This window comes from Eutrigla gurnardus (assembly GCF_963514095.1).
Source record: "Eutrigla gurnardus genome assembly, chromosome: 19".
In the NCBI taxonomy this organism is placed as follows: domain Eukaryota; kingdom Metazoa; phylum Chordata; class Actinopteri; order Perciformes; family Triglidae; genus Eutrigla; species Eutrigla gurnardus.
The window spans coordinates 15,307,524-15,319,576 of NC_139930.1; the positions used below are offsets into that span (position 1 = coordinate 15,307,524).

At 42.9% G+C, this 12,053-nt stretch overlaps 1 protein-coding gene across 1 annotated transcript in view; it reads right to left on the reverse strand.

Moving 5' to 3' along the window:
* LOC311029543 (matrix metalloproteinase-17-like) overlaps positions 1-12,053 on the reverse strand; it is a 54,448-nt gene continuing 42,395 nt past the window's right edge. The window contains exons 5-10 of the mRNA XM_084034737.1: positions 11,613-11,789; positions 10,613-10,715; positions 8,859-8,941; positions 7,862-8,014; positions 7,089-7,346; positions 1-1,599 (exon numbers count right to left, since the gene is read on the reverse strand). Of these exons, the coding sequence (XP_083890863.1) occupies positions 1,274-1,599; positions 7,089-7,346; positions 7,862-8,014; positions 8,859-8,941; positions 10,613-10,715; positions 11,613-11,789 (1,100 nt within the window). The 3' untranslated portion in view covers positions 1-1,273. The remainder of the gene's footprint in view (positions 1,600-7,088; positions 7,347-7,861; positions 8,015-8,858; positions 8,942-10,612; positions 10,716-11,612; positions 11,790-12,053) is intronic.

The following is a 12,053-nucleotide window of genomic DNA, read 5'->3' on the forward strand; positions in this document are numbered from 1 at the left end:
TAATTTTTTTTTCTAAAAAAATATTTTACATTATAAAACACAGCTTAAAATATACACAGTCCACTCGGTTATGCGATAACTGCAGAACCTTTTTCAACTCAAATATATCAGTCTATAGGTAAATATATCTTTACAGCAAGAATACATCCAGGGGCCGAGTTATGACTTCAATAGGAGCTAGGGGTGATACGTTGTACGCTAGTCCAACAAAAGCATCTTAAACCTATGACCTGATCAAAGCAATGTCAAATAAACAGGAATATTATTTCATCTGAATTCGATTAAAAGAAAGAAAAAAGATACCAAGAGTGTGGGATGCTTCCGAACCAGAGGCAGAAATGCCGAAACCATGGGAATACATCATTTCCTCACTTCAGAGAACGGTTGAGAAAAAGAAACCTGGTGCAGAATCCATCCACCTACTCATCCGTCCGTCCGTCCGTCTCTCACAGTGAGACGTTTTGCACACTGAATGTTAGGTGAAAGTGTTAGCGATGCACACAGAAAAGTAAACATATGTTACTTTCATAAGTTCAAATAGAAAAAGTCCCTGTTTCCCTGGCACTGACATTGTTTTTGGGAAGTTTTTCCAAATGCATTTCTTCTGCGTATTCAACAGCACAAATCCTTTCTCCTCCACTGAAGTGAAACTATTACATTATAATCAAACCACCTAGATGGCCAGATAGCGCTAGAGGTAAAGGTGAAAATGTTTTTTTTTTTTTGGTAATTTTCAAAGATGAACTGTATTATCATTCGTACTATTCACAGGGCGAGTGCTCAGCAGAGTAATAAAGAAGTGCTAACAAGATTTTGACAATTTTGAACTCATTCTGGTGAACTGTACCTAATAAAAGCTGTCATTTCAGAAATGAGGCGACAGTGTGTGTGTTTTGCCGCCGCCTACATCCCAGGATAACTTGAACTTGACTGTATGTGGGGCATCGCAGCCGTAAACCTGCTCTACACGAAGACAAATAATGATGCTCGGTGCTTTTGGAATACATTTCTAGAATTTGTCCTTTTCCTCGCACATATAAGGCAGTTTGACCGTTGGGTAGAAAACTGTAAAGCATGTGTGGGCTGGTGCCTAGAAGGATGACTACTTTAGCTGGCAGTGCCCACCAAATGACTTGTGAAATAAATAACAACAAAATAAGGATACCAATGATATTGTAAGAAGAGATTCCAGTTTTTTTTTTTTTTTTTTGCTTCCACTGTGCCGGCCACTGGCCCTCCACCAGCCTCAAGAACTTTGTCCCGTGCTCCGGCATCATAGCAGTTCTGAGCGGAGGGCCAGCGAGAGCGTCCAGAGAGGTGGGAGCAGCCACAGGGGGGACGGGGAGGGCCGGGCTCCTAACGGCGAGGCGCCGTCCGAGGTGCAGGAGCACACCTCGTACCCGTTCTCCGCGTGGTCCGGCTGATGGTGCACGTTGACTCTCGTCTCCGTGCTTTTGTGTTCTGTGTCCGGAGAGTCCGACTGCATCTCGGTGCACAGCAGCCAGTCTTTGGCGATGAGGCGGGGGTACCCGGCCTCCGCCTCCATGTCGCTGCCCGGCACCCGCCAGTAGTCCTTCCCCTTGAAGAAATAGGACGAGCCTTCAGAGAGAGAGAGAGAGAGAGAGAGGGCAAAGGATTTCGCTTTAGTATTCACACACGGTCCAGAATTGTCTTTGGTCTTAGCACATAAAACATCAAGGATAATATGAAGTATCCAGGGTGCAAAGTGTTTATGCGTGTTCAAGGTGCAGTGAGTATAATTTCAAACAAGATGGGAAGATACATATTAGTGGGTGTATATGGTCTTATACCCATTGGGTAGACTCATATTATTTCAATATGATAGCAGTGCAATTCATTGACCCACACATGAGTTTTGGAGTGGCGAGCGCAGATCTCAGCTCTCAAACTAGAGTGGGTGATTTCCAGAGAGCATATCAATAAAGGAGTTTTTTTTCCTTCCCCAAGTAAGTACCATCTATTTCAAATCAGACCCTGCTCCTGTGTTACACCACCACGAAAAAGAGAAATAGTACGATAAGCATACAACATTTCACGGCCTCAAATCTACACTTCGCACTCAGGTGAAATAAATAAAGAAAATGGAGCTCTTTAAGTATCGACAAGAGACGAGTCTTAAAAAACGAGCCGCATCGTCTCCATAGGAAAACAGCAGCTTTACACATCGGTGTTACCATTCACCACGTGTTGTCACAAGCTTGTTGTCGTTGATTAAGCTTAGGTGTTGTGGAACGGCGGTGATCCAACAAGGGGAACCACATTTATTAAGGTGGCAGACTTCCATTCTGTATATACTTAGATGATGTAAGCAAAAACGTTGCTGGTGATAGCTGCAAGCTTGGAAGGGACCGGATAATTGGGCATCAGCAGGAGCACGAATAAACACTCCTTAAATTAGTCTTCGGAGAGAAGGTGTATTTTGTTTTGCTGTTTGAATTAATTGGTTATCAGGAGACGGAGACTGCCTCACTGTTGTTATCACTGTTTTTGATACTTTTAATAGGCATTTGCACATGTGTCGTATTTGAACAAGAAACAATAAGAAGAATTGGTCTGAGTCACATGCATGAAAGGAGGTTTGTGCCATTTTGTGGGATCCTTGTGCCAGAACACAACTCAGCAGCCCCCTTGTGGACATTCCTGACATCATAATTACACTGTGGCAGCCGATTGTTCCCGACACACCCCCTTATTGCGCCCGTCCTTTCACTTCAGGGTACTCAAGCTAATTATTGTTTCCAAATTACAAAATGGGCACTGGCAGAACAAAAGAGAAAAAAAAACAAACACTGAGTGCTTCCGATGAAAACACCACTTTACAGGAACAAAAACCTCCAAAATGTGTTGTGTGCCATTATGAAAAATTGGTGGAAATATTTTTGCCACGCAGTCCATTTTCTCTTGTGGCGTGTCAAATATAATATCTGATATGAATTAAAAAAAAAAACTTTGTAGATTGTTTGTACGTGTTCATATGCGGCAAGAACATCAAGAATTTTTTTAATTTGGTTAAACTCAAATTCAGTTTTCAGAAACTGATTTGTGAACCACCCACAAGGCCACTTACTGAAACAAATAACAGAAGTGAACTTGATTCCCTCAGTGTAAGATTAATACATGTCATCTTATGAATAGGTTCACATTTAATCTGAGTTATTAAGTGTCTGCCTCTCCAGGCGTAGCGAGGTCGCAAACAAGACACTAGCGTGTTTCTCATGAGACAAAGTTCTTACCTTTAACCTAGACATAATACAGACGCCGTGGCCGCTTCCTCAAGATAACTTTTATGCTTTCCCAGGGAGGACAGTAGACTGACTTTGTACTGCTCAAACCTTGATTCTCACCATGGCCATCGTGTATTAATAAATATTTCTGCATAAGACATCTACAATCTCCAGAGGTCTCCTTGCTTCGACGTATTGTGGCTCATTTAATTAACTGAAATGAAGAAGATGCCAGAGAGAAATAAGTGAAGGAGCTTGAGAGAAGTGAAGAATGTCCCCTCGTTGTTGACGGCCTTGGGAGCCCACCATTAACACGGAATTAATGTAACTTGGGTTTAAAATGCTTGTCTTACAAAAATCGATTTAAAATGAGTGAATCTTATTCATAGGCGTGGGCTTGCATTCATCAACGTGTTGGAGGAAGTAAGAAAATGAATTAAGAAATAAAGGATATTTGTGAGCATTATATTCGTATGCTCGTTATATAGAAATGTATATAAAAAACAACACTTTGCTTGACATTTCTTTAACCATGCTTTGCCCCCGATGCTGTGGCAGACAAAAACCTCTGATCGTCCAAATAAGGTCTAAACGTTTTTTACTTCTCGGTAATTCTGTCTCTGAGGAGACATTCTAGGAAACACAAGGGCTCGAGAATTCAAAGAAACACTCATTGGTTGTGATGGCGATGATGTCATTTTGCTCATAATGGGTAAGAACTATGACTATACTACAAATGTACAAGGTGAGGTCAAACAGAAGTGGTGCTTCTCCCCTTTCAAGTGGGTGAAGGCTCAGAGGACCTAGTAGAGTCTATTCACTGTGCATAATTATGAGAATATATACAAGCCAGGCTTGTTGGAATAAAAGTAAGGCATGCTCTATATTGCACGGACATCGAACCTCTAAATTACTAGAGGAATCATTTCGCTCAGTCCTACCTCGCCCATAAAAACAAGGCCCAAAATAGCTCTCTGAAGCCTTTTGCAATGAGGATGTATTACATATATTATCCTCACTTTCCCAGAGCTGAACTTCATCCTGACAAAGATATAAGCACAAGAGTACACACTCTCACAAAGTCACTCCTCTTATCCATCTATCACTATTATTGGAAGTAGGGCAGAATGCCAAAATTCTCCCCCCTTTTTCCCAAGAGACTAGAAGTCCTAGAGCCGTCCAAAGTGGTGAATACATTTAAATTCTCCGCCACTGCCGGCTAATAACCCCTGAATCCACCCGAGAAAAACTACAGATTCTTTGACTGAATATGAATCAGAGGCTGAACATGTGAAGTTGACGATGACACTAAAAGAGGGGACTCTTCTTTTTAATATGGAATCATCTTAGGAAAAGGGCCGCTCTGTTGCTTCATTACTGACGCATCAGAAATAAAGACTAGAGTGGTTTGCTGTGTATTTTTCTTGTCAACAAATCACATGAAAGGCTCACTGCCCCAAATGCATTAATTTGTAATGAAGATGCAAATCTTAAAAAAAAAATGGGTCACAAGTGCATAGTTTCATTTCTAACGGCGGACGAGCAGCTTCCCAAAACAGCTGGGCACTGTCGTTTTTTAATTGGGGCTTTTCATCTGCGGATTAATACGATAACAATTAATACTAAGTATTTGCAGCGGTGAGGTAGCATTGGTGGGTTTTACTCCATATAAGCGACAGTGAAACCACTTCAATTATGGATGCTGACTGGTTTATGTACGATAAACTCCCCCCACAGGTTAGAGCTCGTTATTAGCTTTAACCTGTGGAGGGTAGTTAAATCTCCTCACACCTAATAAATTGAATTTCTTGCCATGACAAAAAGGCAGAACTATTACTGTGTGCCATACTGATGTCAGCAGCTATGATCGTTTTCGCCAGCCTCACAGCTCTCTATGGCTTTACTGCCTTTCTCCGTCTCACAATGACTTCTCTATCTATCCACCGAGTCAAGTCATCTATCTTCCTAACATCTATTCTTCTTTTTCGGCTCGTCTTTATAATCTTTCTTCATCCTCAGGTGTCCCCATATCTCCCCTCGTGTGGATTCCCCCCTTTTCACATTTCCCTCCTCGACTTTCTGTTTCTATTTTCATAACGAGGCGTCGCCGTATCTCCTCTCTCCTTCTTGCCGTCACGTCACTCTTTTCTCCCCCGCGCCCGTTTTTTTTCCTCTCTCTGTTCATCCTGAGCTGGTGAAACAAACAGGGAACTGGCTTTGATGTGGCTCCAGTTCTCATGCCCCGTGGTCTGTCAATGTGCGTCAGTGCGTGTAGGTTTCCCCAGTTCACTCTTCCAGGCTCTGTGGTGATAATGGCCGGGGGTGAAGCGGAGTCGGGACTGTACAACTGGCCTCTCACACACACACACACACACACACACACACACACACACACACACACACACACACACACACACACACACACGCGCACACACACACAGGTGTACACACATCAAAGAGCTTGGAGCGAAACAGAAGACAGTCCACTAAACACCTGACAGGGAAAGAGCTTCCTTGTATCCACAGACTGCAGGAGCGATAAGGGACATCCTGGCCTGGTTTTATGGGGAGTATTTTTTAAATGTTAAATTAAAGACCCTAACATGTAAGAAGCTTCTCAAACAAATGGTGTTAAGACCATGTCGCACCTCTCATTAAGATGCACATGTGATCAGATGACTGCCGTGCTTTGATGGAAGCCGGCGTTGTGACCTTGACTCTCAGCTGTTTCACTGAGATTACACTGGGCAGGCGCCAAGGTTTCAACGTGTCCCATTTTGTGAAAATTAAGCAGATCGTTGGCAAAAACAGATGTGGGTTTTGTCAAAAAAGCAGATAACTACAAATAAAAAGTAATGTAAACCCCTCAGCATCATTATTCGATGCTCAGCCACGCCTCATTTCTACTTGATGTCACTTTAAAATCATTTCTCATCTTTTAAATTCCCGATACGTGAGGAGAGGAGGAGACACATACTGAAAAAATCACTATCAAGTGATTCCAACTACCCTGGAACGTCGTCTCAAAATTGTAATCCGGTTGTTAAACTTCCTCCAAGACCCGAAGCTGCATGTTTGCTAACTTGCATAATTCATCTCATATTTCTCATATTGTAATGCATTCGTCTCTGAGGATTTCCCCTGAGAAGGATATTGTCTTGCCTTTGGCACCGGCAGATACCAGAGCAACCAGTGATCCCGACGCTCTGGTGGAGTGTTACAACTCTCTTTCTTCCAGCGATAAATGATTACATTTCTCAGAGACAAATAGACAGCGGTGATTCATCAAGTATATATAAATGTATTCAATCAGTGTGTCTTTATGATCAATTTTCAATAAAGACAGAAGAGGTCAAAAACATGTCACTGGCTTTTTCTCTTTTCCACCGGGTGATAGATGACTTTTCTTTTGTGGAATTTAAAAAAAAGTAGCATCACATCTTTATTATCACACAACGATTTATTTGAAGTTCTTAAGAGAAGCCGTCTTGTGATTTGTCAACTATTGAGACAGAGAAAGACAAAGAGACATCTGCTTTTGTGTCGTTACGATGCAGTATCATTGCTATTGCCCCTCATCTCTGCTGTTCTAATGGGGGGTTTCCGACGCTGTATGACAAGCAGATGCCAGAAGCCCCAACGCAAAGCTTAGTTCAAAGCTCCCCTTGGCTCTTGTGGACACGGGGTCACAAAGACTCCATGTCAGTGGACCTAAAAGTGCAGAAAACGGCAACCAGACCACTGTTAAGGGACTACTTCTTCCAACATGCCAGAGAGGTACCTGGATATTCAGTAGGAGGAACTAAAGGACAGAAGAAGAAAGGTTTTTTTACGACTACTCACCATCAGACCACCTCATGGCGTCGTCCAGTTGTGGCGGCAGCCCCTTCCAAAGCGTGCTGTCTTTAGGGTAGCCCATGTCCATGCGTCTCAGGTGGTCGTCATAGCGCCAGTAGCTGCTGTCCTTGAAGAAGTAGGTCTTTTCGTTGTGTAGCCAAACAAAAGCTGCGTCCACTCCTTCCAGGGGTAAGCCGAAGTCAGTGATTGGACGAGGGTAGCCCTCCTCCACGATATTGTCCTTAAACACCCAGTACTTTAGACCTGGAGAGGATCAAAATCGATCATTTATACATCACACACACAGCAGACTGCGAGTGCACTTCAGATGATGCTTTTGAAAAGATGAGAGATCTGAAATATATGTTAAATACACTCTTGTGAAATAAAAAGAGATTCACGCATTCTTTTTGTTACGCAGCCAAGGGAGAATGTTCTCTGCCAGGAAAGCTATTATACATTTTACATCAAAAACGAAACACGCCCTTGTTTCTGCACCTTTGTGTTCTTAAAATCAATTTTTATAACTCTTCTGCACTTTCATATATACAGAGAAAAAAATGATAAATCCCAGGAAGAAAGGTTTGAACCGTCGCTTTTAATCAGGCATCTTTATAGTGGATGAATCGCATTTTAAAATGTCTCAGAAGTCTTCTTTGACTTTTAAATGATTTTCTTTTACAGCTCTTTGGAGAATGAGAAGAAAGAAGAAAACAAAGTGATTGAAGATGCTCAATGACCAGACCAACTTGTCCTACAATGCGTGTTCGATGCTGTACCTTTGAAAAAGACTATTTTGTGATCCCCGGGCCGCTCATACACAGCGTCCACGCTGTCCAGATTGGCTGGCAGGCCCCTCCAGAAGCGATGGATCTGAGCGGGACGCAGAGACACCAGGTGCTTCTCTCTTGTCAGTCGCCAGAAGTACTTCCCTGTGAGGAACCAAACAGTTAGGAGGCTCAGCACTCATCAGCTGACAAATAATTATAATGACCGCGGGCATCCTTGTTTGTTGTTTCTTCATGGAAACTTGCAGTAGAAACAAATGTAATTGAATGTGAATTTTCAAGGTTGAATATTTTTTTTTCTTTGACTGAATAAAGATCAGGGTTAACTGCAGATATCGATTTATTTATTGTCCATCGGAATCAAAATGCATTGGTTGTTCCGTTTCCTCCGCAGTTACATCGTCGTCTTTACCTTCAGCAGAGTTTTACACATGTGGTGGAAACAGAACAGCTCCAAGGCCGATTAAAACGTAGGTTCACTAAAGGTTCAACCAAACCCTGCAATGCTGAGCCTCAGAGTATAACAGCTGAGTCATCTCTCAAGGATGAGTCCTGGTTAAACATGTGTGGCACGCTGACGCCTTCCCATATATTCCAGGCCGACTAGAACTGCCGGCAAAATCTACACATTGATCAGAAAACTAAACAAAAATGTCAATGCCAAAAGTTAAAAGTTCAGCACACCTAGCTAAGCCTGCTACTGCTGAAGGTACGCGAGTCTGTTTCTTGTTTCTGTTGTCAGTGGGAGGCTCGGGGGTCATTCCTCCAAAGGGCAAGCATGAAAGCCTGATGTAAGTTTTGGGAGTGCAGTATCTCGGCAGAGCTCAACCGGCTCAGTCTGCATCTTCCCCACTCCCTCTCTCATCCTCTCTCCTCGTTTAATTTGCTCTTATTTTCTTCCATTTAGCTAATTTTCTGTCTTTTTCCCCCACGTAGCGCTGCAGCTCTCCAGCTCCTCGGCTGCCTTTCTCCCTTTGTGATTCAGTACCTTTGAAAAAGAAGGCCTCTCCTCGTATCTGGGCCACTGCATCAAAGTGACTGGTGCATCTGTCTGGGGCATCTCTCGCCAGCCTGAGAGAGATGTGAAGAAAGTAGAGAGGAGAGAAGATTGTGAACGGAGGAAGGGGAGAAAAAAAAAAAAGATAAAGAAAAAAAAGAACCTCTTTTGTAAAACTGGACAGTCAATGATGTTCCTATGCTCCGATGAGTTATCACATAAAGCAATTTATTACGTTATAAAAGCGAAGTTTACCTGCCAAAAATACCATTAACACTTTGTTTTCTTTAACGATCTTTTAATGCATCTAAGTTTTAGCCACTTTTCGTCCACTGTGTCCGGGTGCCGGCGCATGAATCAGTGAAACTAGGCTAAACAAGAGAAGAGACGCTATCAGGCTGACACTGTGAGATCCCCGGTGTATTTGTCCTCGGGTTTCTAAGTGATTTAAAGGACCGACGTGGCCCGCCTGCCAATGATGAAGCCATTAGCGCCAAGGGGGTTGAGAGTGGGAACCCGCCAGGCCTTATATTACCAACAAAGGTCTCTATTCAGAGCTCCATTAACACGACACCAATGCCCAGTGGTCAGTACTGGTGCCCTTGTCAGGCCTAATCCAGCTTTTTCACGCCTCCTGACCTGATGGAGACGATGGGTAATGATTAATAAAACGCGGAGGAAGTCCGGAAGCGGGGAGACAACTTGGTTAAATATTGCATTAATGCTGCCTTGCTGTTTACTGCAGTGTATGTGTGCAAGCCTGTGTTTGTGTGTTATCTGAAACTAATTTGATTTGTACCAAACTTCATAATCATTTTGTGTTTTGTCTTTCGTCTCAGGAGCTACTTAACGGTTAGTGCTTGGTGGTTTGGGTTTAAGAGCAAGTGTATGCTCACTCAAATTACATTAATGGACACAATTAAGCCAAATTATCCTTGATAATCTGAAAGTACAAGCTGATAGCCGTCCGACTTCCTTTAGGGAATTACCTAATTAAGACGGGCCGGCTCCCGCAAGCTCACTCTCGGCCTCTTTGCTAATTTGCTTTGTTGGCATGACTTAATATCAAGCACCAAACAAAAAAGTATTTTTTTTTTTTCTACAATAAATGTTGAGTATTCCCACATGGATTCATTACATTGTTTCTCAGCGGAAGGGAAGAAAACAGTTCAAATTAAAAAAACAATCATATTATAATTATGCTGATGTACAGGGAACCATCAGAAACATAGAAATATCTCTAGAAAAAGATCCAATAGGGTTTTCCTGCAATAAATACCATCCCTGTGTATGTGTGTGAGGCCTATTAAGTGTAATGTGGTCCTAACTTGAACAGAGCAACTTTTTATGGCTATGTAAACATGCCTAGATGAGGAATTTATATCAGCTCGAAACAGGAAAGCATGATGGAAATGTTTAAAAAGTTTATGGGCTTTTACAGAAGTTTATGAGCATGAACACCTCTGACAACTGAAGCACGACACGTATCGAAGAGAGGTGTTCGTCCTCATCAGATGTGTCACTTTAGGTGCCAGAATTGTACCGCGCCGTCCCATTTTTTTTATCCTCTCTGCTGGACTCCACTGGGCTGGGCTGTCATGTTCAATGGGATTCGCAGAATGAGCCGGAAAACAGCTTTCTCAAAACAACACCGCAACTTTACTGATGCGCTGCATTTGATGGAGGCAGAAAAGTGGAATCCTAGAGACGGAAAGATTACAAGCGCCTTCACGTCTTCCACTTACAGGAGGGTGGATCTGTTTTCGGGGAGGTCCAGCAGGACGGGAGGTTCAGCCGTCTGGGAGGGGTTGCTGGGTCGGTTCGTGTGGGACACCGAGTCTCGGACACCTACGAGGAAAATTAAAAATTCAAATTAACATGGAAGATATGTAATAACATTCTTGGTTATTTGCCCGTGTTTATGAAATGTTCCTATATTGTACCATAGAATAACATGGCAAATGTTTATTTGTTCACTCCCCTTCATATTCACCATTTTCTTTCCTTGGTGCAATTTCCTATCTTCCCTAAAGTAAACCGTGTGTTAAGGACACATGCCATAACGACATCCAATTAAACCATCCGTGTCCTCGATAAATCAATTTTTGCCTCCTGCGTGAGGAGGCCTCTCCATATTCGGTCTGCCCGAGCTGTCACCGGCAACCGGCAAACCACTGCGCCGGGAAAACATACATAATTACAGCAGAGACTCTCAAGTCATGGTCGGCGGAGTAGAGGAAGATTCTGGGAGAGCGGCAGTGTATGTCTCCACCAATGTGTTTGTTTCACACGCTCGGAGACTTCACAGCGCCGACGAGGCTCGGAGAAGAGGCAGCAACATCTCCGGGACTCGAGAGAACAGCTAATACAGCCGGCGTGTGGTGCAGCATAAATATCGTGTCCACGTCCAATGCTGTAAACAATGATGGAAAAGTGTACGTCTGGTGGATAGTCACTCAGGCTCGGGGGTTGGCAGGAAAGACAACAGTAACACTTGGTAAGGCTGAAATAAATTCAGCAAGAACTTCCTACAGAAGTCATGCTTCCACTTATAACGTGTCCTTTGTAATTAAACTCTCTTTGTTTCATTTTCTGTCAGCCTCTTCCCCAGGACTAATCAATTACTGAAATACCATTTGTTATATGTTTTTTTCTGCTTGAGGCATAATTATTAATCGGAACGGAACTAATTTAACCTTCCCTTGATTTCTCTTTCACACGCGACACCCACAGGTTCCCTCGTACCGTAGAGCTGCCAGACGCGGACCTTGTCTTCGTAGGGTAGGTCGTATTTCAGAGGGTCTCCCACGGGACCCTGGTAGTACGGCCTCATGATGGACTCTATGGCGGAGGTGTGGACCAGGCCGATGGCGTGACCGAACTCATGGACCGCAACCGCAAACAGATCCATGCCATGAGAGTCTAAAGGAGACAGAGAGAGAGAGATCATTAATTCAAGCAATGCACATATGGGTTACTGTTTTTTTTCTCTTCTTTTTGTTATTATTTTGTGTTGATATATAGCTCATATTCAGATTTAGATAATGACTATTTCACACAGATATACGCCTCTTCTTTACATACGATGATCAAATCAAATCAAATGGTTCAAACGGTGAAACACGTTGGATGCATTGTTTAATATATACTGTGAGTTTGTGTATGAACAGGGCATGGGAAGTTTAT